At 51.8% G+C, this 25613-nt stretch overlaps 12 protein-coding genes across 12 annotated transcripts; 5 read left to right on the top strand and 7 right to left on the bottom strand.

Annotated features, from left to right (window-relative positions):
• The first annotated feature begins 438 nt into the window (after positions 1 to 438).
• Positions 439 to 3125, top strand: P170DRAFT_441288 (tryptophan synthase). The gene is made up of 3 exons (XM_024850281.1): positions 439 to 781; positions 844 to 1147; positions 1230 to 3125. The coding sequence occupies exons 1-3, from the start codon at positions 646 to 648 to the stop codon at positions 2887 to 2889; spliced, it is 2100 nt and encodes a 699-aa protein (XP_024699139.1). The 5' UTR covers positions 439 to 645; the 3' UTR covers positions 2890 to 3125.
• A 36-nt stretch (positions 3126 to 3161) lies between these two features.
• P170DRAFT_418198 (MFS transporter) lies at positions 3162 to 4915 on the bottom strand (the record flags this gene model as incomplete). Its single annotated transcript, XM_024847202.1, has 2 exons — positions 3162 to 3479; positions 3539 to 4915. 2 exons carry the CDS (start codon positions 4913 to 4915, stop codon positions 3162 to 3164), a joined length of 1695 nt encoding a protein of 564 aa, XP_024699138.1.
• An 889-nt stretch (positions 4916 to 5804) lies between these two features.
• P170DRAFT_485619 (N-acyl homoserine lactonase family protein) lies at positions 5805 to 6937 on the top strand. Its single transcript, XM_024853925.1, has 3 exons — positions 5805 to 5980; positions 6027 to 6387; positions 6449 to 6937. Exons 1-3 carry the CDS (start codon positions 5939 to 5941, stop codon positions 6880 to 6882), a joined length of 837 nt encoding a protein of 278 aa, XP_024699137.1. The 5' UTR covers positions 5805 to 5938; the 3' UTR covers positions 6883 to 6937.
• Positions 6938 to 7959: 1022 nt separating this feature from the next.
• Positions 7960 to 10509, top strand: P170DRAFT_369662 (FTFMHR domain-containing protein; the record flags this gene model as incomplete). Its single annotated transcript, XM_024844917.1, has 3 exons — positions 7960 to 8050; positions 8116 to 8167; positions 8226 to 10509. The coding sequence occupies 3 exons, from the start codon at positions 7960 to 7962 to the stop codon at positions 10507 to 10509; spliced, it is 2427 nt and encodes an 808-aa protein (XP_024699136.1).
• An 87-nt stretch (positions 10510 to 10596) lies between these two features.
• On the bottom strand, positions 10597 to 11946 carry P170DRAFT_485604 (zinc-dependent alcohol dehydrogenase family protein; the record flags this gene model as incomplete). The annotated part of the gene is made up of 4 exons (XM_024853924.1): positions 10597 to 11143; positions 11181 to 11368; positions 11436 to 11571; positions 11605 to 11946. The coding sequence occupies 4 exons, from the start codon at positions 11944 to 11946 to the stop codon at positions 10847 to 10849; spliced, it is 963 nt and encodes a 320-aa protein (XP_024699135.1). The 3' UTR covers positions 10597 to 10846.
• On the top strand, positions 11897 to 13123 carry P170DRAFT_459412 (NAD(P)-binding protein; the record flags this gene model as incomplete). Its single annotated transcript, XM_024851865.1, has 2 exons — positions 11897 to 11968; positions 12029 to 13123. Exon 2 carries the CDS (start codon positions 12332 to 12334, stop codon positions 13121 to 13123), a length of 792 nt encoding a protein of 263 aa, XP_024699134.1. The 5' UTR covers positions 11897 to 11968; positions 12029 to 12331.
• Positions 13124 to 13469: 346 nt separating this feature from the next.
• P170DRAFT_480783 (uncharacterized protein) lies at positions 13470 to 13874 on the bottom strand (the record flags this gene model as incomplete). Its single annotated transcript, XM_024853811.1, has 1 exon — positions 13470 to 13874. The coding sequence occupies one exon, from the start codon at positions 13872 to 13874 to the stop codon at positions 13470 to 13472; it is 405 nt and encodes a 134-aa protein (XP_024699133.1).
• Positions 13875 to 15916: 2042 nt separating this feature from the next.
• Positions 15917 to 17063, bottom strand: P170DRAFT_418189 (alkene reductase). The gene has a single exon (XM_024847201.1). The coding sequence runs from the start codon at positions 17041 to 17043 to the stop codon at positions 15937 to 15939; it is 1107 nt and encodes a 368-aa protein (XP_024699132.1). The 5' UTR covers positions 17044 to 17063; the 3' UTR covers positions 15917 to 15936.
• Positions 17064 to 17096: 33 nt separating this feature from the next.
• On the top strand, positions 17097 to 18815 carry P170DRAFT_459410 (NAD(P)-binding protein; the record flags this gene model as incomplete). The annotated part of the gene is made up of 5 exons (XM_024851864.1): positions 17097 to 17126; positions 17525 to 17866; positions 17918 to 18010; positions 18067 to 18477; positions 18535 to 18815. 5 exons carry the CDS (start codon positions 17097 to 17099, stop codon positions 18601 to 18603), a joined length of 945 nt encoding a protein of 314 aa, XP_024699131.1. The 3' UTR covers positions 18604 to 18815.
• Positions 18736 to 20366, bottom strand: P170DRAFT_393821 (MBL fold metallo-hydrolase). Its single transcript, XM_024846034.1, has 4 exons — positions 19988 to 20366; positions 19749 to 19896; positions 19297 to 19662; positions 18736 to 19239 (listed from the first exon to the last, which is right to left on the bottom strand). The coding sequence occupies exons 1-4, from the start codon at positions 20201 to 20203 to the stop codon at positions 18950 to 18952; spliced, it is 1020 nt and encodes a 339-aa protein (XP_024699130.1). The 5' UTR covers positions 20204 to 20366; the 3' UTR covers positions 18736 to 18949.
• Positions 20367 to 20520: 154 nt separating this feature from the next.
• P170DRAFT_63216 (uncharacterized protein) lies at positions 20521 to 21576 on the bottom strand. The gene has a single exon (XM_024855308.1). It carries the CDS (start codon positions 21465 to 21467, stop codon positions 20637 to 20639), a length of 831 nt encoding a protein of 276 aa, XP_024699129.1. The 5' UTR covers positions 21468 to 21576; the 3' UTR covers positions 20521 to 20636.
• A 403-nt stretch (positions 21577 to 21979) lies between these two features.
• On the bottom strand, positions 21980 to 24920 carry P170DRAFT_393818 (glycoside hydrolase family 92 protein; the record flags this gene model as incomplete). Its single annotated transcript, XM_024846033.1, has 7 exons — positions 21980 to 22800; positions 22856 to 22956; positions 23006 to 23454; positions 23502 to 23641; positions 23688 to 24010; positions 24057 to 24700; positions 24782 to 24920. 7 exons carry the CDS (start codon positions 24918 to 24920, stop codon positions 22218 to 22220), a joined length of 2379 nt encoding a protein of 792 aa, XP_024699128.1. The 3' UTR covers positions 21980 to 22217.
• Between the last annotated feature and the right edge of the window lie 693 nt (positions 24921 to 25613).

The following is a 25613-nucleotide window of genomic DNA, read 5'->3' as shown; positions in this document are numbered from 1 at the left end:
ACGAGGGAGCTCCGGCGGGGGGGGGGGGGGGGGGGAGTGGGTTGTCTATTTTCAGTCATGGCAATCTGCAAATCCATCTTATAGACAGTGGTAGGTCTTGTTGGTCTATACCTACTTTGAATTTCTACCTCCAAACATGACCCTTCGATGTTGGGATATACATTTTTGCGTGCTTCATGGCTGGTCACGCACCCCACAGGCACTCAGCTTCTCAGTCTCGCTATGTGCACCCCTGGAACATGATCCTAAAGTTATTACCGTCTGCACCTCCATACTGTCAGCCTATCCATGTAACTCATCTCGGCGGCTCCGAATAAACGACTCGGTCGAGTAACTGCTTGCATGTTTTCCGATTAGTCATCGGGGTCTCCAGACGATGGTGGACGAACTTGACCATTTCAGGCAGCTGCTGGTGCCGAACATCAGATTGCCCCGAGCTATGAATCACAGCAGTGGTTTAATGGACTCTGTTACTCATATTTCCGAGATCCCCACCTGGTCAGCAGGCAGTGGGGATGCGACAAAGCGTATAACAGCAGACGCCCTTTCCCTTCGATCTCATACGCATCGAATCTTCATTCTCATTCAATGGTCTATCTTGTCAATTAAATCGCCTTGCCACCTTCAACTCTGCATCCCAACACAATGGAGGCGTTCCAAAGAACATTTACGAAATGCAGAGCTGAAAGCCGCGCAGCCCTGATCACCTACGTTACAGCCGGATATCCCACCGTTAAAGGGACACCGGGAATCATGCTCGGCCTGCAGGCCGGTGGCGCAGGTATGTGCTCGCAAGACTACGAACTTACTCGCAAAATCGATTCTGACGAAGAGGGGGGGAAGATATTATTGAGCTTGGGGTCCCGTTTACAGATCCGCTCACTGACGGCGTCGTTATTCAACGGTCAAACGCTCAAGCCCTCGAGAACGGTGTTGACATCCACTGCATCCTGCAGATCGTCGGAACCGCGCGCGCGCAGGGTCTGACTGTCCCGGTTCTCCTGATGGGCTATTATAACCCCGTCCGGGCGTATGGGGAAGAAAGGCTGTTGCTGGATAGTAAGTCCGCAGGGGTGAATGGGTTCATTGTTGTTGATCTTCCGCCAGAGGAGGCCTTGCGGTTTCGGACTGCTTGTAAGAGAGAAGGGTATGCTTTCGTCCATCCTCTTTCCTGCCTTGATGAGAGCTTCAGACTTCCATCCGTTGACGGGTGAACTAACACTCGCAAGCCTTTCGTATATCCCGCTAGTTGCGCCGTCGACAACGGATGATCGGATGGATATGCTGTGCGGTATCGCCGATTCATTCGTCTATGTTGTTTCGCGGATGGGGGTTACCGGGGCCAGCAGGTCGCTGGCTGGAAACTTGAGCGATCTACTTGGTCGTGTGCATGCTCGCACTGGAGATCGTATTCCTGCAGTTGTGGGATTCGGGATCAACACTCGGGAGCAGTTTAGCGAAGTGGCTCGAATCGCCCAGGGCGTGGTCATCGGCAGCCACATAATCATGCTCATTGGGGAAGCGTCTCCAGGCACTGAGCCACAGGCTGTGAAAGAGTATTGTCTTCACGTTGCAGGGCGCACCCAGGATCAAATCGCCATTCATCCTATGATCGAAGTTGACGAATCCTCCGCCTCGGAGTCTGCTTCCCACGAAACCACAGAACATCCCGGCACAGACAAAGAGGCCCGCTTCACGGATAGACACACCCAATTCGGGGGATTCGGCGGCCAGTACGTCCCCGAGGTTCTCATGGAATGCCTGACCGAGCTGGAGAAGGGCTTCAACGAGGCCGACGCAGACCCGGGCTTCTGGGAAGAGGTTCGATCCTACGCTGCCTACACCAACCGACCGTCATCGCTGCACCTGGCACACCGGCTAACCGAGCACGCCGGCGGAGCCCGCATCTGGCTCAAACGCGAAGACCTGAATCACACCGGAAGCCACAAGATCACCAACGCGCTGGGCCAGATCCTGCTGGCCCGCCGACTGGGCAAGACCGCCATCATCGCCGAGACAGGCGCCGGCCAGCACGGCGTCGCCACCGCCACGGTCTGCGCGCTCTTCGGCATGAAATGCACCATCTTCATGGGGTCGGAGGACACGCGCCGCCAGGCCCTCAACGTCTTCCGCATGAAACTCCTCGGTGCCACCGTCGTCCCCGTCCCCGGCAAGCACGCCAAGCACGGCGGTGGCACGCTTCTCGATGCCGTGAACCAGGCGTTCCGGACGTGGGTGACCGATCTGCACTCGACGCACTTCATCATCGGCTCGGTCTTCGGGCCTCACCCGTACCCGACGATCGTGCGCACCTTCCAATCCGTCATCGGCGCCGAGACGCGCGAGCAGTTCGCCCACCTCAACGCCAACCGTCTTCCAGACGCCGTCATGGCCTGCGTCGGCGGCGGCTCCAACGCATCCGGCCTGTTCGCCCCGTTCTCGCAGGACCCGTCCGTCCAGCTGATCGGCGTCGAGGCCGGCGGTGCAAACACCTCGGCTGGCAACCACTCCGCGACGCTGGGCTACGGGTCGATTGGCGTTCTGCACGGCGTGCGCACGTACGTTCTGCAAGACGAACATGGCCAGATCGCCCCGATGCGATCGATCTCCGCGGGCCTGGACTATCCCGGCGTGGGGCCGGAGTTGGCCGGCTGGAAGGAATCGCAACGGGCGAGGTTCATCACCGCGGATGACCGCGACGCCTTGGATGCCTTCTCGCTGCTGAGCAGGCTGGAGGGGATCACGCCGGCTTTGGAGAGTGCGCATGCTGTTGCGGGGGCCGTCCGTGTGGCGAAGGAGCTGGGACGAGGCAAGGATGTTGTTGTTTGTTTGAGTGGGAGAGGGGATAAGGATGTTCAGACTGTGGCGGCTCTTCTTGATGAGCTCTGATTTTGTGCGCGTGGGATTTCTTATGTTGCGTATTCAATGCATTGGGGGGTCTTTCAAATGGCTTCACGTCCGGCGCTTGATGCGATCCCCCGCAGGTCAAGACCATTCAAGGAACACTTATTCACCTGGACTCCAGAAGACAGGAAGCAACCAGAGAATATCCCCACCCCAATGCATGTACTCTAGCACAGCAATCACATTGATTTAATAATCTCCCAACCCATAATACAACACCAACTCTGATCCATCCATCCACCAACCCAAATACAAACCTAAACAGCAAACCGACTCCAACCCCTAATAACGCGACCAAATTTCCAAAAGACAAACGGCACCGGCGTCATCACCGCACTGATGACCCCCAGAATCGTCAACGTCCAATGCACGCCCAGATTCCGATAGAACGGAATCCCCACCACGGTCATCCCGCCGGCGGCGAAGTACCGCGTCACCGTCATGAAGCCCAGCGCGGAGGCGGCGTAGATCTCGTACGCGTCGATCACGTACATGTAGCTGGAGATGAAGACGCAGATGCTTCCGAAGCCAAACAGCCCGGAGCCGAGGATCGGGGACCAGATTGAGATGTCGCGCTGGGGTTGTTAGTTCTACATGTGCGTGAGACTATGGGCCTGGGAGGGCTATGACGTACGTAGTCTGTCCATCCCATCCAGAATAGACTGATGGGGATAGCAGGGGCTCCGATCATCGCGTACCAGAGCCTGTGCTCGGGGTCAGGCGAGCTTGAGCTTGATTTCTGGGCCGGGGGAGTCCGGCGATTGGAGTCGCCGCTGGCATCGCTGAGCTCGTGGTCCCCGGGGCCTTCCTCCGCAGCGAGTCGGGTGCGGCGATACTGGCTGTATATGCCGGGGAGGAGCAGCGCAGCCAGCATGATGCCGACGTACATGGCGACCCAGACGATGTTGGTCAAGGGCTGGGAGAGGCCGTGGACGTCGGTGAAGATGAACGCGTAACCGTCGAAGAAGGTGAAGAGCACGATGTACAGCACGGTCATGTACAGGGCCAGCAGGAGGATGATGGGCTCTCGCACGGCGAGGGTGAATTGACGGCCGCAGGCGCGCGCGATGCGGGACGGCAGCGGAGTGTCGCCCAGCTCCAGCTTGGACCGGTAGCGCGGGTCGCCGGTCAGACGGCGGAGGTGCTGGGCCTTCCACTTGAGCAGCAAGGGGCTGTAGGTTTCTGGCTGGAGGAGGAGCACCAGACCGAGCACGAGACCGCCCATGATGAGCACGATCCAGTTCACCCAGCGCCAGGAGAGAGTGCCCTGGCCCATGTAGGATGCGATGACGGGGCTGAGGATGGCGCCGCCGAACGAGAGAATGGCGTAGACGGGGAAGGCGAGGGTCTTCTCGAGCGGGTCCCAGAGGTCGGCCACGGTGCCGCCGGCGCAAGTGAGCGGCGGACAACCGCACACGCCAGCTAGGAAACGGCAGGCCAACTTCGCGCCGACGTTGGGGGATAGGCCGGAGCCCATGACGAAGAGCATGAAGAGGGAGGTGGAGATGGCGTAGACGGCGTTGCGGCCCAGGATCTCGGAGAGAGGCCCCGAGACCAGGGTTCCCGTGGCGAAGCCGAGGAGAAAGACGGCGGTGAATAGCGAGGCGACGACTTCGCTGACGTGGTAGGCGGCGCTGCTCTGCGCGAGCACGGCGGATTCGATGGACGAGGAAGCGCTGACCACGAACGCCAGGGCCGAGACAATGAACGTTCCCATCATTTTGGTCGCGAGGCTGAAATTCCGCGGGTTCAAGACATCGTGGTCGCTTTCCCAGTCGACGAGAAAGATATGCGACGGCTCTCCGTTGCGACTGCCTGTGTCCTCTATCAGTTGAATCCCAGGCAATAGACTAGTTCCATCCGGTTGTCGTTGCTGTTGATCTGGATTTTGTGTCCTGAATGGGTCCGAACTGCCTCGTGCCAGAACGCGCTGATACCCTTCCTGGTCTTTCTGGTCGAGCTGGTTGCGAACCGAAGCCCTGATGGCGCGATATTGAAGGTACGCCTGCATTGAGAGGAGGGGATACTCCGGGTGTTAGTTAGCAAGATGCCAGAATATAAGGGTAATGATGATAGCCGGGGGCCAATTTGGAATGCCCAACGTCTAAATAATATAGGACTGAGATCATCTTGGTCTTCAGTCGTGGTACTAGTAGTCGGCGCATTCGATGTATGCCGCTATAGTGGCTCTGAACTCCGCTATCGGACTCTGCGTCGGACATCAGCAGCCCAGAGGTCAGACTCATTCGGAGCCTGCAGACACAAGGGGTGCCGCCTCTTCCGAACCCATTGGCACGGTTGCTGCTCCGTCGGAAACAAGAGGAAGACCCCTGGATCGAAGAAGTGAAAGGAAATCAAATCAAATCAAATTGGCTCCACCGACGACATCCTCCCCGATGACTAATCGGATAACCATCCCTAAGGCCCTCTGGAAGTATTTTGTTCCTGCTACAACATTCCTACTCCCTACAGTCGATCATCTTCTTCCTGTGGGGCAACCAAATTCCTTGGTTTCCAAGCTTCATGCTGAAGTTCTTCGGAACACTCGAAAGTGCAGTCATAGATCAAGACTCAACTAGGTGGCCCACCAAGGCTCGAGATCCAGACACGACGACGGAGGACGACGGAATATTGCGAGCGAATTGATTGCCGAAACATTATGGAAGACTGTATGTAGCGCCTGGCTTTACGTGATTTGTACGGGGGCATCGCTGACGACCCAACGTGGCTTGCAGATCCCTTGATCTGATTTCCTAGCATATATCCGTACCTCCGAGTTTCTACTACTACTATACACTCCTGATGAGATGAGCTTTGAAATCGGAATGGTTTTAGTTAATTCGACCCTCTAGGAACTACCAAATATGTAACGCTACAGCCGAAACTCCGCCCCAGAGTTCAACACAATCGCTGTTGCTCTCATTTTATATGTGCGCAACATTCTCCGGATGCTGTGATACTATACCTCTATCTCATTGCACATTCAAACAACATTGTCTGGCAGATCCACCATTCCCAAAGTCAATAGCGCACAATGACTGAGCCTCGTGCCCTTCCCCCCGGTTCCAAGCTCTGGGTACTGCCATCTTCTCCGTACGTTGAGCGCAGCTAACAAGCCATAGTTGCTTGACCTAGGGACCCTCGACATTGATGCCTCCTACGTTCTCTCCGGGGCAAATGTCCCCCTACATGGCGCTAGACCCGAGCCCCACGAGACCCGTCCCTGTGTAATGATAGCAGGCCTTCTCTACCATCCCGATGTCGGCCTCCTCCTATTCGACACCGGGTCTCGCGAGGACGTGATCAAGTCCTGGGACAAGGAGTTCCTGGAATGCGCCCCTAGGACATGGGACAAAAGCATCCACTCCCTGCCCGCAGCGATCAAAGCCACCGGGGCCGGAGAAATCGGCGACGTCAAGGCCGTGATCATGAGTCACCTTCATCTTGACCACGCGGGGGGATTAGAGCATTTTTTCGGTACCGGTTGGTGTACTCTTCTCTTGTTGCTGGCCCGAGCATGCCATATGGGTATTAACAGACGTAGATGTGGAGATCTGGTGCCATGAAAAGGAACTCAAAAATGCCTTCTGGGCTTCTGCCACCGGCGCCGACGCGGGTCTCTTTCTGCCTGATTATCTGAGAGCAGATCTTTTGAATTGGAAGACGGTTTCGGAGGAAAGGGCGGTGCTTTGGGACGGCGTCACTCTGCATAGGTGCCCTGGGCATACGGAGGGGTCTTTAGTCCTAGAGCTCACGTTGATGTCCGGGACTGTGGTTCTGATGGGGGATCTTTTTCACGTCAAAGAGAACTACGAGGATGGAAGACCGCAAGGGTTCCTTATGAGGAACTACAATCAATGGTTCCGAAGTCGCGAGTACGTGAGAAGATTGGTCAAGCAGACGAACGCGAAAGTTTGCCTCGGTCACGAGAGAATGTACTTTGATATGTTCGAGAAAAGCCCGAGGTTTTTGGCTTAGCTAGCTTGCGGACCTTTGCATATTCAAATCGGTTGTAAGTTATGGCGGAAGTTTTAGCTCTTCATGAGTATCCAGATACTCGCAGAACATGTATATTAATCATTTCGCTAATATAACCGGTCTCATCTCTTCTATTGTATATATCCCTCACCCGTCGCCATCCTCCGTACTCCAGGATGACCCAAAGAGCCAATTGACTATGAAGGTTGCAAGCCGTGGAATTGTTGAAAGGCTTACGAGGGAATGATCAATCAAGTCTGCTGGGAGTTTGGATCTGCGGATATCTCGTGGATTTACGCAGTAGAGGCCCTGTGTACCGATCACGATGATACTATGATTGGTGTTCGAATCTGAAATATGTTTAGTCAAGAATTATTAAGAGGGATAGAACACCAGGCAATGTTCGGACAGATCACGAACCAATGTGAACCCGATATATTAATTACTGATTAACCTGTGGTACTTAACCTAACTGCTTTAACCTAACCCACCTCACCAACGGTTAATGGGGGGTAAGGTAGACCCTGCCTTTTAACCTACCCGAGCAGTTATGGTCAAGTTAACCCACTCTAGGTTAGCGTAAGTAGAGACTCTAGATTGGTAGTCATACCTACACCGTACGCCGAGGTCGAGAGATCGGCAGAGGTTAGTATGGGTAGAGAAATGCTCAGGTAATTTCTATCCACGCTGAGCTTTCTTCTACCCACAATAAGCTACAACCGAGGGCGGTGGCTGAGTAAGCGAGGAGTGCAAACAGTGCAAATAACCTCCGCACTTTCCCAATAAACGCCATGCAGCCAACGATCCAAATTATCGTCACCTAGTTAGACTTGGATCTGTGGGTAGGAGCGACTGTCTCTCCCATTCCTGTTTCCCTTCAGTAATACTGGCAATTACGACGCAACATGCGGCCGCAGGATTGAACTCCAAGCAAATTATCATCCGCGACGGGCCCTCGCCGTTGATATTTGCCCAAATCGCAGCAAAACCAACATCATCCTGCACTCTATATTCGCTTGATATTCGAATTGGGTTAAAACGGTCCGCTGGCTGCCGCGAGCGGTCAATGACTGGCCGATGGGTCGACCGCCCTCTCTTGTCCCGCCGTGCAGATATTGCCAAAGGCAATTCAAGCGCCAGGAACACCTGCGAAGACATGAGCGCACTCGTGAGAATTACTAATATTCCACGCTGAGATACATCCCCGTATCAGTTGACTGACGTCTGTTTCAGACACGCGTGAGAAGCCGTGCGTATGTGAGTGTGGTGAAAGGTTTGCACGACAGTAAGAAATCCTCCCTCGTGAAATTCCGGCCCACACCTGCGTTCTGATTGCCCTCAAGAGATATGCTAGCGCGACATAAGCGCTCTTCACACAAAGCCACCCTTACACACTCTGAAGCTGGTGTAGATGGCCCGTCTGTGATCGAACAGAGTGGCGAATTCCGCGAATCTCCATCCACTTGCCCGTCTGTTGCACCAGGCCATGACGACTCAAGTCCTCGGATCGATGGTCTTGTGCCAACCCCGCAAGATCTCTTGAGAGGGGGCACTGAAGGAAATCCTAATCCACCCTTGCCGTGGAATGGTAACGATGATCTTGATTTTCTTTTTTGGAATGACTTATGCCCATTCTCGGCGTTCCTCCCTGAGAGCTCCTTCGACCCAAATCTTTCCTTCGTGAACGCACCACAGGAACATCAGTTTCCTCCTTTGGAGCAGCAAAACTCCCAGGCAATCGCCCAAGGACAGCATAACACCAACGACACACTGCCCACAAGCTCAGCATACTATCCCCCAACTCTAAGGGTGCCGTCTTCGCCTGGGATGCGGAGCCTTTTCCCAGAACCGGCTTCAATTAACGACAACTCACATCTCGCTGCCATAGACGAAACAGATCCTTCTCAAAACCGTCAATTGGAAGGAAATTTCGATCCCTCAATTTCTCCATGGATAATAGCATCCTCAGATTACGCAGTGCTGTTGAATCAGATCAACGAGCTTGGCACCCTCTTACCACCATCCTTCTCTTTACCCTCACGCTACACCCTTTCTCGATTTCTAGAGGGGTTCTTCCGAGGCTATCATGACCACTTGCCATTCTTGCACGTTCCCTCATTCTCCATCTTATCGCACGGACCGGAAATTGTACTACCACTGGCTGCTGCAGGAGCGTTCTATCGCTTTGAGCACGGAAAGGGGTACGCAATCTACCACGCTGCACGCTCCTTGATCAATTCGCAGCTAGAACGACAAAACAGAGAAGCAATCGCCAATTTGGCGAAGACCTCACCCGGCTCTGCCTCTACTTCGAGCATCAATGGCCACCCTCACGGCTTCACTGAGGGTAGTGAAAACCAAGCCGCTCAATTTAGGCCAAATAAAATGACCCAATACTCATTGTCCTTGCGTTTGTTGCAAGGGCTCATTGTGTTGATGACGTTGGCTTCATGGGGGAATCGCTCTGTGGTGGGAGACGCAATCGCGATATCGGGTCAAGTTGCCATGCTGGCACGCGACCTGGGCATATCGGCACAGGATGCTGATCATGAAACAAAGTCATGGGACAACTGGGTCGAGCAAGAAGAACGACGCAGAACGCTATGGGTAGCTTTTGCTCAATTTAATCTGCAAAGTATAGCATTCAATGTGCCGCCTATGATCTTGAACCAAGAGGTCTACCTTACTCTGCCAGCCTGTGGCGAAGAATGGAAAGCACGTGATGCCCGAGCTTGGATGAGCATGCGGAAATTGCATACGCCTGACCCTCGAAGTTTCCAGCAGGCGTTAAGGCAACTTCGCCAGGGCCACCAGATCCATAAGCCAAGTGCGATGTCTGCTTTCGCGAATTATGTCTTGCTTCACGGCTTACTACAAGAGATCTTCTTCGCCCGCAACATAACATCTCTAGACCAATACCCTAGCTCCATTCAAGATGGCCACGCTCGTGTGATGGAAACAGCTCTACAAGCATGGCAAAACTCCTGGGGGGCAACTTATGAATCAACCATAGATCCACTATCACCCAGAGGCCCATTGGGATTCAACGCTAGAACTCTGTTACAGTTAGCTTACGTTCGCCTGAATGTCGATATAGGGCCTCATCGTCAACTGGTATCTCACAATCCAGCGGAAATAGCCCACAGGCTTGTCGACTGCAAAACTATTGCCTTCCGGCGATCGCCTTCCGTTGACCGTGCGATTCTTCAATGCATCCACGCGCTAAGCATTCGGGTTCGCTTAGGGGTCCACTTTATCGCGCACACTCAAATCTCAAACTGGAGTATGCAGCATTCACTCTGTAACCTTGAATGTGCATTCCTTCTTAATCACTGGCTTCAAGACATTGCCCAGTGTATCGACACTTCGGGTCTCCAAACTATACGGGACGAGGAGCGCAAGCTACTTAGTATCATCCATAGCATTGTCCGAGAAGCGGATCTGACAGACCTCTCAGACTGGCCAGATGACAATGCAGCTGCGGTTCGTCGTCTGGCAGTATGTACCGCGCGACTGTGGGCTGAAACATACAAGGGCCACCATATATTCGAGATATCTCGCGTTGTTGGCGAGACACTTCTGATGATTGTAGATATTTTAGGTGCTCGACTGCCATTTCCAACATGATCTTTGATCTAGCATAACGAAGGGACGTCCTTTGCCAAGCCCACTCAATGACAATATGCTTCCACGCGTCTTCCTCGAGCAATGTCGGGCCCCAAATCGGCTATAATTTCTTTTCTTAAAAACAGATGATCTTGCCGTTCCTCAAACGTGAGATACATCCGTCCAGTTGATTAATGGGGTTCCGCCAGAATTCTACGAGAAAGAAAGTCAGTGGGGAAGAAATTTTGATTGGCGACGCCATGCACTTTGCTGTAAGCTCAGGGCTTCTTTGTCAAGGCGTTAAATTCACTTTTGTTCCGCTTTCTAATGAACGGTTCTTCACACTGCGGTATTTGCTCTAAAAATCGATACAGATCTTTCCAATATGTTGTCCACTTGTCATGTAATCAAAGGCATTGATCACCGAGGCACGGCCGAACTTGAAGGTCTTCTCAACCGGGATGGCCAAGTCGTGAGAGCCGATAAAGCAAACGGCATCCTCAAGCATTTGCTTCGATCCGATCATGATCCCGCGGACATTGGCTCCCTTGCCCAAGGCAAGAAGAGCGACATCGGGCATGTCCTCTTGTGCAGCAATGGAGAGGAATCCGACGACCGCAATAGTACCTCCAAACGCAATGGCATCAAGGGACTGCTTGATGGTACCGGACCCACCATTCTCAATATTCGACACCACGGCCACCAGTAATCTTTTGAACCTCGCTTGCCCAATCGGGAGACTTCTTGTAGTTGATGACGTGGTCAACACCGTACTTCTCCTTCACATACTGGAGCTTATCGTCAGAAGAAGATGTGATGATCGTGATCGCACCCGCGGCCTTAGCTAATGCAAGGCCAGTGACAGACACTCCCCCGGTTCCTAACAGATAGGGTCAGTCATGTAATCACTTATAGCTACGATCCTTGATCATGAGAAATTGGCTTACCTTGGAAAAGAACAGTTTGGCCTGGCTTTAGTGGGAGAGCTCCATAAAGCGCGTTCCAGGCCGTCACACCGGTACAGACGACACTGGCCCATTGAGCATAGCTGAGGGTAGAGGACTCGGGGATCCTCACGACACTCTGTGCGGGAAGGGCAATGTACTATCTAAGGACGCCGTCGACTGGCCCACCCAGTCCAGTTTGCCAGGACTTGATCGGTCCGTACAGTGTGGCTGGATCGAAGGCGGCTACGACTTTATCACCTAGAGCGAAGCCCACTACTCCTGGGCCAACTTCGACGACGTCGCCGGCAGCACCCGATCCGGGAACGACCTGGTCTTTCGTAGCGAATGGATATTTTCCAGTGGCGATGGCAACGTCTCTGTAGTTGAGGGCAGCACTGCGGACTTTGATGAGCACCTCGTGGTTGCCAACGGTCGGGCGAGGCTCTTGCACCTCTCGAATACTCTTCCAAGAGTCGAGAGTCGTGTGACGAAGTGCTGTATGAAGAGCCATTTTGTGTGAAGGTGCGATTGATGTAAGTGTGAATGGTGAAAGGTTGAGTATGTTGAATATATAGTAACCTGAGTTGAAATAGATTTGAAATTCACACGCCGGACATGTCAAGTATCAAAGCCGATACTCAAGTGGAGAGGCGTCTCTAGGCGTCATACTTTCAACCCCGGGGGCGAGTTGGCGTGGAGTTTTTACCCCATCAATTATGGATCCCATGAACTCGGCCTTTCATAAGCGTCGCCGACGCCCCCAGCCATTGGAACTTGGATTTATGATCTCATGACAAAACGACTATTCCGCCGGCTTCCTAATGTTGGTATAAGCGTAAGGAGACGTTCCAAGCATTCCTTACAACTCAATTCAAGCCGATAGTAGATACAAGGCCATGTCTTCTCTCCCTTTCTCCTGTGCTATTGTGACCGGCGGTGGGGGAGGCTTGGGTAAAGCAATGTCAGAGTTCTTATTGAGAGAAGGAAAAAAGGTCATTTTAGCAGGGCGGACAGAGAGCAATCTACGCCAAACAGCCCAAGAGATTGGCGCCACAGATTACTTTGTCCTCGATACTGGAAAGATCGAACAAATCCCTTCATTCATCGACACCGTTATTGCCAAGTATCCGGAGGTCGACTGCTTGATCAATAATGCCGGCGTCCAACGGCCACTGCACGTCTTGCAGGATGAACCCGCCGACTTCCTGCTGAAAGCCGACCAAGAAATCGACATCAATGTTCGAGGACCTATGCACCTGGCGCTGGGCCTCCTGGAGCACTTTAAGAACAAGCCGCAGGGTGCCACAATCATCAATGTCTCATCGATCCTCGCTTTCGTTCCCTTCTCCGTGATCAATCCGGTGTACAATGGCACGAAAGCCTGGCTGCACTTTTGGTCCATGGCTCTTCGGTCACAGCTATCCCGGGGGGGCTACGAGAAGATCAAGATCGTCGAAGTTGCTCCTCCGTCGGTCGCAACTAATTTGCATCGCGATCTCGATGATCCCGATGATAACAAGAAGCATAAGAATCCGAATGTTCTGTCCGTGGAGGAGTTTTTGGACTTGTTCGTTTCCGGTCTTAAGCGTGGAGATACTATGATCGCCCCTGGGATGAGCAAGGGGATTGTCGACAAGTGGTACTCTGAATTTGGACCTTTGTACGAGAGTTTATCTGGTGGACGTTGATCTAGCTAGCATCTGAGTCATACACGCCATTCTGCATCACAATATTCTCACATCTAACCCTCCAAAACTAGATATATTTCGCTCGCAGTATTGAGATCGGTGCCCTTCATGTTGCATGGGCTGAGAGACTCAGTCTTGTAGTCTAACTCGGTTAAAATCGAAATTTGGACATAAATCTTTCGAGCGATAAACCTTCCTCTGTCACGCGACATCAATGAGGTAGCTCTGAACACACAAGGTATTGCTGAAGCTACTGAGTGCGGATCATAATGAGGTTGTCTAGATGTCTAAAGCCGAGAGAAATAAATTCGCGTGAGAACATCAAATGCTCTCTCAAACCTTGGAATCAGTTAATCGTCAAACTACATGTACCATACGTCACCCCACCCAACTGGGCCAAAGGCCGAAATTCCTCAAGATCAATATGGTTCAATTCCTTGTTGACGGCATCCTCCCAGATCCAGAATCGCGTAGCCTGAATGAAAACTACCACATTAGGGGTCTTTCCAGGGTTAGCAAATTCAGCAAACTCTTTATTGTCCACGACTTTCCCCTCCACCGAGATTCCGGACTCCTGGACTCGCACCGGCTGTACCGTTTTCCTTGGTGCTTCGCGAAAGCCCGAGAGATCCCATTCTGAAACGTCAAATGGTGCGTTGATTGATGTCGTATTCACGGCGTGAATCATGTTTTCAGACACAGTGTTAATCACAAATGAGATGAGGAGACTATAATCATCGGCTTTTGACATAGTCGGGGCGTAGGGGTCGATTTCCGTGTGCACGAGGCGCACCTTAGTTCCACGATGGATCGGGCGGTGCGGTTAGATCGATAAGCCGATTTGAATGATTGAACTTTGGGAGGTGGCTTAGAGCATCATCACTCTCCTGGGGGCTCTGAGATGGGCTTGTCCTCGTGGTGGCAGTAGCAGCAGCAACGGTGGACAGTGAGCTGGTTTGGAAATGTGAGGTGGTACGAACAGATGAGGTTATCGCTCGGACTGCGTTTCTGGCCGTGGATCAGCAAGATCGTTCCTTATACGAGCCCATCCGACCTACCTTGTCAAGCAAAACATTGTTTTATGTCTACTGTACATAAGAAAGACAATACTGGGGGACGGGGGGGTTACTCCATTTGCCGAGAGATCAAGATCAGCCCTATACGCATTTTCTGCCCTTCGGAGTTTCGGCTCTTTTACCTTTTTGTCTATTGCGCCAGGTGAGAAGTTGAAGTCCTTTGGTATCGTTAAGTAGTACCATGCTCGATTCTCCTGGTACACAACCACTGGTCAGTCTGCTGACTGCTATTGTATTCCTTGGGCGTGTATGCTTACACCCTTGCGAGGAAAATTGTGAGTGGTAAATGGCTTTCGTTTACGACTAGAATATAATAGGTGGATGCAAGCCTGTACACGGTCGCATGATGCATGGTAAATACTTTCCCGCCGATGCATGCAGATGCTATTCGCTATATTTTTCTACGGCCCTACGTATCAAGCAAACAGCGAAAGACGATGGGTTTAGCATCAACTAGGTAGAAAGAGCGACCCCGTCCTGTCCAGATGCCGTAGAACCGCGGATACGGGCGTATCCAGATGTGTCTTTTTAGCATGCTTGGCGTATTTACGGTGAATTGACTGAGTGCTCTGCTTTCTCTGTAATTGAAGCGTCTCAAAATTTCTATAGATGCTACTCCCCTTTGAAGCCCCCTCGGTGGAGGGAAAGTATATCTCTTCCAAAACTGAAGTGATAAACGGCCACCCGGTTCTTCTATAGTTTTATCCTATGCTTAGTAGCATCATATCTACTTAACTACAGAATCTGCTAGTTGCAGTCGATGTTTACGCACCGCATGCGCTTTCAACGTGGAAAAGTGTTAAACGCCAGTGGCACGGTCAGCGAAGCGCAGCAGAACTTGATCACGAAATATATAGATTCTCACACCTCCCTTAATCATAACCTTCCGCGCCACGTTAATACGGACATGCACAATTTGTTAAACGGCCGCCAATCCAACAAATCACTTATATCGCAATCACCCGCATAAGCCGATGGATTGGTATGGGACAACCTCAACAACTAAGAGCCGAGCAACGAGCGTCGATACGTGAACACCCAAAACAAAGCGATAAAAAAGCGAATAACAAAAATAGTCTCAGCCTCTCCAAAAACTCCAAAGAATGAAATACTTCTAGAAAAAGCGGGAATTTATATTCGGAAAGCCAAAAAACCTCGGCGATACTCTCAATATTACGGTAATGGCTTGCTGCCTGTTCATCGTCGAACACATAAATGTAAGGAACACAAATCGACTTTGCGAAAGTTTAGGAAACAAAGTTAGAGAATCGGAGATATTATATATGTAGTAAGAATCTTCTACATTAAATGCATATTCACAGACATACAGGAGATGTTCATTATCTTTCTACCGAACACAGTTACTACGTAAAAGAAGAGCCAGGATCGGACATTAATATGGACTAATGTTTCCAATCTCTTCAGCCTAGGTGACACGTCAAAATTGGTTAATAAACATATAGATGCTTATATTTATTGAGCTGGATTCTTGGATCCCAGAAAATCTCTTAAACATATGGCTTTGAGCAGAAACGGATGACGCAGCAGGAGTCCCCAAAAATGGGAAGTCCTTGAGCACAGTTACAGAAACGACTCTTGATCAATGCAATGTTTCATTCTAGATGTCTAAGTCTCTATACTCTAACCAAGCAAGTATCTACATACAGTATAGTATTCAGTCAACAGCCCAAAAACTAGCGAAAGACCCATCCCAACTAAAAGATCCATCAGAGTAGTTCATTTGGTCTCGTAGAATGGGTAATCAACGTAACCCTTGGCGCCACCAACGTAAAAAGTAGGACGGTTATACTTGTTCAAAGGCCAGTTGTTGCGAAGACGTTCGACAAGATCGGGGTTCGCAATAAAAAGACGACCGAAACCAGTCAAGTTGTTAGGATACTTCTCAGCAATATCGAAGGCGCGCTTAGGATCGTAAGTGTAACCACCAGTTGTGACAATAGGTCCCTTCCAGATAGCACGGAAAGGATCAAGAGACTCCTTTTGCTCAAAGTTGTAATGGTCGTCGTACAACACTGAGCGGGGCTCGACCATATCAAGGAAAGCAAGCTTGGTGTATTCAGATTGGAGCCTCTTGACAACGTAACCCCAAGTGGCGTAAGAGTCATCATCCTCGACATCGAGGAAAGCAGCCCAAGGAGAGAGTCGGACAGAGATAAGCTCAATTCCAACAGCCTCGACCAAACCGTCCAGAATCTGGAAGAAAAATCGGGCACGGTTCTCGGGGGATCCACCGTACTCATCAGTACGCTGGTTGGACGCAGAGTTGAAGAATTGGTCAAAGAAGAAACCATTTGCAGCATGAAATTGAACACCGTCGAATCCAGCCTCAAGAGAGCACTTGGCAGCATGCTGGAAGTCCTTGACGTATTGCTCCATCTCCTGCTTGGTGATCTCACGGGGAGTCTCGTACTCATAATCACCCATGAACTCCATGCCCTTGATGGCAATGGCAGAAGGAGCAACGGGGGTCTCCTTGATATACTTGGAAGAAGCGGCACGGCCCTGGTGCCAAAGCTGACTCTGGATATAACCACCCTTCGCGTGGACAGCAGCAGTGACCTTTTTCCAGCCCTCAACGTGCTCCTTGGAAAAGATACCAGGAGTACCAGGACTCATACCGGCCTGCTGGTTGACATTCATGGCCTCAACAATCATAAGGCCACCATCGGTAGCACGCTGACCGTAGTATTCCGCCTGGAGGTCGGTAGCGACGTGGTTCTCATCGTTTCTACCACGTGTCAAAGCGGCAAAGACAATTCGATGCTTGAAGTTGATAGGACCGATTTTGATGGGAGTGAAAAGAGCGGTGTTGGTGTTAGACATTTTTGATGGACTTGAATGTGTCTGTACTGAATATTTTGAATTGATGAAACAGAATGTCAACGATAATTCAGGGATCTATGAACGTTTATATACTGGATTTTGTTTAGTAACGGCATTGCCGTCCATCCGATGTCCATGGAGAAAAAGGATTTCTAATATGACAATTCAAAATACATACACAGTGTAGGCGCGTGTCAAAATGAAGTTATCCTCTTGGTGTATTTTACTTCTCCAAAATTATCTGTAATCAGGTGGAGTAGAAATTAACGTACCGCAGTGAAAAGTCACGGAACGCTCGGCAGACAGGGCTTCCTCCGAGCTCAGTTTCTACTCCAAACCTACCTGTCCCATTCAATTTACCCCACAACCAGACTGTAGTCGTCATCGGAGCTACCGGCGCCCAGGTCTGTCTTAACCACGCCCTCCCATCCACGAGCGACAATTGAACGTACCTCTTGCCCTTGAACTAACATCGTGGCAGGGCGGTGCCGTGGCAAACAGCCTCTTCGAACATCCAGACATCTATCATGTCCGAGCGCTTACCCGCAATGCCGAAAAACCAGCTGCAAGGGCGCTTGCTGAACGCGGAGCAGAGCTCTACTGCGCCGACCTCAGCAGCGGCCGCGACGCTCTCGCCACCGCATTCTCCGGCGCGGATGTCATCTTCGCCCTGACGGATTTTTGGCAGACGCAGTCCACAGACATTGAGATCGCGCAGGGCAAAGCGATTGCCGACGCCGCGGCCCAAACCCCCACGCTGAAGCACCTGCTTTGGAGCGCCCTTCCTGACCCCGTGGCCTTGTCCGGCGGCAAGTTCCTGAACGTGCATCACTGGAAGGGCAAAAGCTTGGTGACGGAGTATATCCGGGCCTAGTATGCGGAGCTCTGGGCTAAGACCACGACTATCCTCTTTCCGAATTACTTCGAGAACTGTCTGACCACGCCGGATAGATATCTTCCTACGAAGGTAAGTGCGCTTCTGATTCAAAGCAACCCGGGCATAAGGATCTGACTCTGGTGTAGGATGCCTCGGGGATTTATACACTGTCATTCCCGCACAGCCTGGACACTGTGATGCCCAACGTCGCTATCGCCGACACCGGCAAGCTTGTGCTTTCCATCCTTGCGGCGGGCTCTCACTACTTCGAAAAGACGATTGCGTTCTATTCCCAAGCCTTGTCGGAGGCGGACAAGCTGGCGACTATTAGAAAGAGCACGTTGCTCCACCACCCCAGCTGTTCACGTCTAATACACAAGATAGGGTACAACGTTCCAACGCAATACCGGAAACTCACCTCCAGTGAATTCCAGGAGATGCTCCAAGCCCGTGATGGGATGTCTGAGGAGATTGCTCTGGACTTTGCAGAGCAACTTATGATATTCGAGGAGTGCGGCAATGTCTATGCCAATGAGGAGTTTGTCCAGGCGTATGAGGTCGGCAATGTCATGGTTGTGAATGATTTTAGTTATTGTGCTGACTGTTGCTGTCAGATCCCTGGACTGAAGCTTCAAACCTGGGCTGAATTTCTCGACAAGCATGAGTTGCCCTTGAAGCCTTGAAGGAGTTAGATTATTACAAACTAGGTATGGAAGAACAAACTGGACAGCGTCGTGCTGAATGGAAACGCTTCTTGAAGCCACCAATGAAAACTCTCGTCTCTCCATTTAATACCTGTTCAGTCCAACTGCCATAAGCCTTAGGCCCCGGTCACTTTCTTTGCAATCCCTGAGCCTGTGGCGTGTTTGCATGCGGTGAATACACACATGTCGAGATTCGGTATACAATGTCCTCGGACCAGAGAGGGAAAAAAAAAAGAAAGAAAGAAAGAAAGACTCCACTCACTCCTGACCACATAGCTTTGCAAATCAATCACCCTTATACGCATTCCCTGACCTCCGTTCAACCTTACAAAGTGTATTTGCTCCCCGAGAAACACGGCACGAGACAATTCGGTATATCTCTTGCAATAACACACTTGAACCGCCACCCCGTGCAATGACCGGTAAGCAAGACCTTCGGATCCAGCTTTTTCAAATCCCCCATCGTCGCATTTAACTTGGCATCGTCGGCATCTGCCAAATGATACCCGCCCACAACGCAGTACAACGAACTGCCGTTTCCGAGCTTAACCGCGTCCCGGCACGTATTCACCACCCCGGCATGGCCACAGCCCGTGAAGACCACAAGCCCCTTCCCTACATCACCTCCCGTCAGAAAGCCCTAAGTCCAAGATGTCAGTCAGATAGACACACCTTTGATATTACACATCACGTAGCGCTCCTCCATGATCAGCGTATCCTCCTCCCACTGCCCCGTGCCCTCGTTGAACCGGATCCCGCCGTAGATGCCATCCTCGTAGGTCGTGTCGCGCGGAATCTCGCCCGAGACCAGGAAGAAATCATCCAGCACCGTATGCGCCCGGTCACTCTTGACCAGGGTCGCTCCGGCGGCTTCGAGCTCTTCGAACGACGGGTCCGCCTCGAGAGAAATCGGGCGGTCGGCTTGCACGCCTCGATAGGCTGGTCGGTCGGGGTGCACGTCCACCACGACCGCCGTCCCCGTTCCTCCGGTGGCGAGTTTGCTGGCGTTGATCAGTTCGATTGCCCGGGTTAGACCACCTGTTTAGTGTCCCAGTTCGTGGATATGCAATAAGCCGAGTGTTCTATAGAGTGTTGACTGTCGGTGTCCTGATCTAGCTACGTACCCGAGTGATCCCGATGATAATGCGACAGAGCAACGTGCTCGATGCGCCCGACCTCTGCTCGCAAGCGCGCAGAGTTCCGCTCCCAGACGTCGCCTTCGGGCCCGGCGTCGAAGAGCAGAACGTGCTTCTTGTCGCCTTTGGTGGCAATCTATTTTGGGTGTTATATTAGGTTCGAGGTCACGGGCCCGTCCTGTAGGGAAGAGAGAGAGAGAGAAAGAGACAGAGAACAAAGCACGCACAAGCAGCAGGGAAATGCCGTGCGCCGCACAGCAGATATTATCCATGCGCATTTCCATCTGCGCGCCGCCTCGCTCGGAGGCAGGGTCTAGCGGACTGAGTGGGATGCCCATGAACCGGCTGGCGACCTGCACGGCGGGATTCGGGCTCGGCGAGATGGGATCCAGCTCGTCGTTGACGAGGACGTGGATTTCGAGGGTGTCGATTTCAGCGAGCATGGCGGATGCGGAGCGAAGAGTTAGCAGTGCGGATTTCGAGACGTATGGCTGTCGGTTGTGAGGGGGATTTGGTGCTTTAGTAGATCTATACTGAGGTGATGATGTCACTCGAAGGGGGTTTTCCCTATTCGGGTCGGGAATCCGATTGTTCACGGACAAGCAGACTGGGTTTTACAGGGGATTCTTCGGTCTCGGATGAGTGGTTGTCTTGTCCTTCCGACTCGGAGTTCCGGTCACTCAGATGTCGGAAGCCAATCTAGATAGTATTAGTGGAACAAACCTACGTAGACAATGGACTATACCCCCTTTGATATGTATATTCTTTCTTCTAACAGGAGTCTTGCTCCCATTCTGATCCTAAAATAACCCCCATCCAGTTATTTCCCACCCATCTAAAAGCCTCAGACTCTTCACCGTGGTCTACACGTTCCCGCTAAGCCAACATAACCCCCGCCTCAAGACAGACCACACAAATAACAAATTCCTCCAAAACCGCCATCCCCAGCAAGACAGCCGGACTCCCCGTCAACAAATCGAAGTCAGGATTGTGCGAAAACGACCCGAGAAACGAGTAGAGCACGCGAACCAGCAGAAAGGGCATCGACAGCGCAACCGCACGGACAAGCCTGCGCTCTTCAGCCTTGATATATCGATTTCGGGACGCCATCGAGAACACCAAGATAGCGAGGCCGGCCCAGACGACGAGGAAGATCACCACGCTGGCCTGGGACAAGGAATTCGCGGAGGCCGGCCGTTCCGCGTCGGCGCTTTGCACCTGCCCGATGATGCTGAGGATCATGGCCGCTATGGTTGCGAGGCTGAGGAGTCCAAAGAGACATGGGTGGGCGGGTTTCCCACTGTCAGTATAGGACATACCTAGGCGGGTTCCGTGGGGGTTAGGAAATGGGGCAGGATTGGCGGTGGGGTGTATGCACACTCGAGAAAGGAGGCCGATACAGGAAACGGTCAGCTGGAACAGGCCGATGGCGAAGCATACGGCGTATGTCAGGTAAAGGTCTGACGAGAGGGGGTGGGCGAGGGTTGCGAGATGAACGAAGGATCCGACGACGCGCACCAGCGCAAACATCACCAAGGTGGTCCAGCCAGCGCTCTTGCGGAATCCATGCCTGAACACGACCAATAGAGCGACGATGAACGTGGGAATGTACACCACCGCCTCCAGCACGGAGATACCGTGCCGATAGTCGAGACCCATCACTTGGACTGAGACTGCTTTGTTCTCTGGTGAAGAGGTCTGGTCCATGAAAGAACTGGCTGTTTATTATCAAGAACGGAAACGAAGCAGGGAGATGAGAAGGAATTGGATGATCATCTCTAACTATACGATGAAAACCATGGCTTATGTAGTCATGGCCACATGACATGCATCGTGGGATGAGCCATGAAACAACCGGGACCTACCGCCAACATCGTGGAAGGTTCCAACATTTATCGATGCTGTAGAGTATAACTGCAGCTCGGATGAAGATGAATATTCCGAGGGAGCTTAACTCTGTCGGGTTCTTCAAGAGGTCCTGTCATGTCTCATCTGGTTTGTTCAATGGTGGAAGTATCCTGCGGAATACTAGGCTGGCTACTGCATGGGTTAGAGGAACAGCTGCGGAGACGACCTTTTTGGAATCCATGGGGTGGAGCCGCTCTAAACCAGTCTCAAGCCTCTCAGACTCCGGTTGGGGGCATCTGTTGTCATTAGCAAGGTGATGTGAGTTGACTTGCCGTACGCAAAAAAGCCCGGGGAGTGTAAATGGAAGCGCTGGTTCTATTTTACACCTTGTTAATATACAATCCTTTCTATTCTAGAAGTCTTAGGGTTAGTCTGTTCACAACGATAGATCGAGGATGCATATAGTCATGTTAACACATGGATCGGTATATTTAGGCCGAAGAACTAGCATTCAGCACGACTCATCTTGTAGGCAATGGATTTCAGGTAACTTCGTCCATCTTCCTACTTACAATCCCCAGGAAGTGGTTCAGTAGCATACCTACCAATTCAACCAGTAGAAGTCGACAACGAAGGAGGGAAATCCGCCTCCCCCGTCCCCCAAGAGCTCTCATTCCTGCCCAAAACAAGCACCAATTCTCTACCCTCAGTGAAGAAGTCGTGACCCACCCAGCTCTTCGTATACGGCTTCCCATCCAGCGTCACGGACTGGATATACACGTCGCGGTAGCTGGGATCGAATTTGACGGTGCGTAGAGTCGCGACGTTCCCCGTGAGAGGCGAGGTGATGGACACGGATTCGAAGAATGGAGCAACGATGAGGTAGATGTTTTGGCCGGGGTTAGGGAAGAGGCCCATCATGGTCATTGCGACGAAAGAGCCCATAGCCCCGGAGTCGTCGTTACCCGGGAGACCGGCGGGGCTGGGATTGAAGAATTTGGGGATGTAGAAGTGGGCGCGAGCGGTCGATTTGGCGGGGCGTGCGGCGTAGTGATATTGGAAGACAGTAAGGAAGGAGGGCTCGTTACCAATGTAGGTGATGCCGGTGTCATGAAGGTAGTCGAGGCGGCGGACGAATTGGGAGGGCCCGCCGAGGTAGGTGATGAGCGTGGCCATGTCATGGGGGACAAAGCTGGATTGTACACGTTAGTTGGTGCGGCTAGCATGGCAGAATAGGTAGAATATACAATTGGTATTCCCAGATACTGGATTCGAATGTTTCGGCGGCGTTGTTCTGCAGAGAGCATGCTCGTCCGCTTGTATCAATGCTAGAGCAGGCGACAGGGTCCTGGTCATTGTTAGCACCATATCATGCAGCCAAGGTTAAGGGAGCATACCTGGTATCCCCATGTCCCATTAAGATACTTGGGCTGGAAGAACCCTGTGAATCCCGTATCCGTCCCATTGATGAGCGAGGTTTGATCATCTCGGAAAATATTCTCCCAGTTGCGAGAGCTGGTTTCGTATTTCTCCACGTCACCTGTCCTTCCCAGACCACGGGCCATCTGTGCAATACTGAAGTCGTCGTAGCAGTATTCCAGTGTACGAGAGACACTCCGCGTCATGGTTCCAAATCCAAGATAGTCGAAGTCCTCAACCGGGATGTAATTCAACGATTTCCAGCTGATCAGTCCACCTCGGCCCTCATTCGACCAGTCAAAAGGTTCTTCTTCAGCGTCCTTCTTCACCGCTGCGTAGCCTGCCTGCCAATCAATGTTTTCCGTAATCCCCTTAAGGTATGCGTCCGCAAGAACGACATCCGCGTTGGAACCGCCCTGAGTGTATCCTAGGATGGTGTGAGTCCCATTCAAAAGGTCAATAGTAGACACAAACCTTTGCAGAGAGACATGCGGCAGTCAGGAAGCCATCCCAGGTTCTGCTGGGTATCGATCAAAGAGCGGATCATTCTGGCCAGAGACTTCGGATCAAAGATAGTCAAGAAAGGCAACTGGGACCGGAAAGAATCCCAGAGGCTGATTTACTGTCAGGAAGAGGATCTACAGAGGATGAGACACATACCAGTAGAATGAATCAAAGTATGGCTCGGTGCTCTTCCATAGAGGGTTTTCCCCTGTAAAATCTTGCGGGTTGATCATTGTACGGTAAATCCCACTGTAGAAATTCGTCAAGACCGAAGAGTTAACCCCCTGTTTGGAAACTCGAATTGGTGTCATCTTCTCCGTCCACAGCTCAACTGCCGCTGAATGGGTAGCTTCAAAGTCAAAATTGGGGATTTCGGCTTCGGCATTGCGGCATGCCTGCTCGCTGCTGATAAAACTCAAACCAGTTCGCGCTTGCACCGTGATATTCGAGGCTGAATCAAAACGAACAAATGCACCTCCCTACATCTGTCAGCTTCACGCACTAGAAAACGGGATGAAAACTGACCGGAAGCGGAAATCCATTTATGCTTCGTGAAATTTCGAGGTTATTGACATCGGTGCTTGCTCGTGAATTAATAAAAACACCATGGTCTCGCACTTTGGCGGCACTGTCAAAGTCGACACAGAAATAGGGAACGTAGGTGCCGCTTCCAAAACTCGGTTGAAAGCGAGCATGTCCTGTCATGCGGCCCGTCATAGGATCTATGTCAACGGTCCCATTGTCCTGGCGCGTATCAGACAGATCGGTGAGGTCCAAAAGGATCAGAGGACTCGATTTATCATCCGTTGGAAATTGAAACCGAATGAGGGACGTATGATGAGCCACCGTCATGTCCACACGAATGCCCGACTCCATCGTAAGCCCAAAGTAACCAGGGCTTGCCTTAACCGAATCGGAAACGTAATTCGTCTTCCGTTGTTTCTTAGGGTATACACAGCCATTGACATCGTCGTCGTGACATTTCACGTAGGGGAACAGAGGATAATTTCCGAGGGAAGGCTGGCCTCCGGTTCCCGAATCATGCAGACTAGAAAATCCGGTGATGCGGCTGCCATCGTACGTGAAGCCTCCCTGGTTGCTGGGCGAGTCTGTATCCGCTACGGCTTTGGCCATGCCATAAGGCAGAGAGGCGCCTGGGAAAACATTTCCTGGATGGGAGAATCAGTTCCGTTAGCATTGGAAGACCATGAGACTATGCGCGAAGGTGATTCCGGACAGCAGGTAGATACCTCCATTCGCACTTCCAATGAGTGGATCGACGTATTGAAGGACATCGTAATTGTCGGGTATCGGCGGAAGGGAGGCGTCGGACGAGCCGAGAACGAATGGAATTGAGACCAAAAACGCGAAAGCGCGACAAGGGGCCATGGCTACTAATGGAAAATACAGTTGACAGATTGAAAGGGTGACAGGAGTATCTAAAGAATGGCGATTCGATTATTGCTTTGCGCGCGGGCCAGAGGGCTCCTTCCCGGCATGCTGTCTGGCGAATGTAGTCCAGCAAGGGGCGCCGGACTCCAGGAATGGGCCATTTCATGGACACAGGGGTCATCGATAGCTAAAGCTAGTATAATATACTGCAGGCATGCTGTAGGTCCAAGGAAAAATGCAACATGCCCCTGAAGATCAACGCATGTCTCAACAGCATGCAAATGGCTATTGGCTAGGGCTATGCAAGAGTCGATCAAGGGAAGGATCGATCCAATCTGGGGAGATTCAGCCCCATGTCCTGACAGGGATGATGTCGAGTAGCTCGACTAGCCACGGATTCGATCCGTGCTCATGTCGTACAGAGATTGACAACGTAACACGACGGGGGACGGAGATATTCGACGGACTCTAGTCGGTTGTTGTGTTTTCCTTTCTAGATTCGGGCCGACATCCAGTCCGGATGATGATGTGGGCAAGACATCATCCCACCCGGAGTGAACATATAAGTTGGCGGGAGTCCCATCATGGGCATCTGTTCTTCACGGAATGGTTTGATGTCTGAATTCTGCAAGAAAACAACATGGCAAAGCTTCCCCGCCGACCGTTGGATGGTGGAGCCCTGACCGTTGA

The sequence above is a fragment of the Aspergillus steynii genome (assembly GCF_002849105.1).
Source record: "Aspergillus steynii IBT 23096 chromosome Unknown P170scaffold_10, whole genome shotgun sequence".
NCBI classification, from domain to species: Eukaryota; Fungi; Ascomycota; class Eurotiomycetes; order Eurotiales; family Aspergillaceae; genus Aspergillus; species Aspergillus steynii.
This window is presented reverse-complemented; position numbering and strand designations above follow the sequence as displayed.

Bases quoted from the DNA above. Each gene is read 5' to 3' on its own strand.
- P170DRAFT_441288 (XM_024850281.1), top strand. From the start codon at position 646: ATGGAGGCGTTCCAAAGAACATTTACGAAATGCAGAGCTGAAAGCCGC. The intron at 782-843 runs GTATGTGCTCGC...GAGGGGGGGAAG, and splicing joins CCTGCAGGCCGGTGGCGCAG to ATATTATTGAGCTTGGGGTC. The intron at 1,148-1,229 runs GTATGCTTTCGT...AACACTCGCAAG, and splicing joins ACTGCTTGTAAGAGAGAAGG to CCTTTCGTATATCCCGCTAG.
- P170DRAFT_63216 (XM_024855308.1), bottom strand. From the start codon at position 21,467: ATGGACCAGACCTCTTCACCAGAGAACAAAGCAGTCTCAGTCCAAGTG.
- P170DRAFT_393821 (XM_024846034.1), bottom strand. From the start codon at position 20,203: ATGCTCGCTGAAATCGACACCCTCGAAATCCACGTCCTCGTCAACGAC. The intron at 19,897-19,987 runs GTGCGTGCTTTG...CACCCAAAATAG, and splicing joins ACGGCATTTCCCTGCTGCTT to ATTGCCACCAAAGGCGACAA. The intron at 19,240-19,296 runs GTGTGTCTATCT...GAGGTGATGTAG, and splicing joins CGTGATGTGTAATATCAAAG to GGAAGGGGCTTGTGGTCTTC.
- P170DRAFT_485619 (XM_024853925.1), top strand. From the start codon at position 5,939: ATGACTGAGCCTCGTGCCCTTCCCCCCGGTTCCAAGCTCTGG. The intron at 5,981-6,026 runs GTACTGCCATCT...AACAAGCCATAG, and splicing joins CCCCCGGTTCCAAGCTCTGG to TTGCTTGACCTAGGGACCCT. The intron at 6,388-6,448 runs GTTGGTGTACTC...TAACAGACGTAG, and splicing joins AGAGCATTTTTTCGGTACCG to ATGTGGAGATCTGGTGCCAT.
- P170DRAFT_418189 (XM_024847201.1), bottom strand. From the start codon at position 17,043: ATGTCTAACACCAACACCGCTCTTTTCACTCCCATCAAAATCGGTCCT.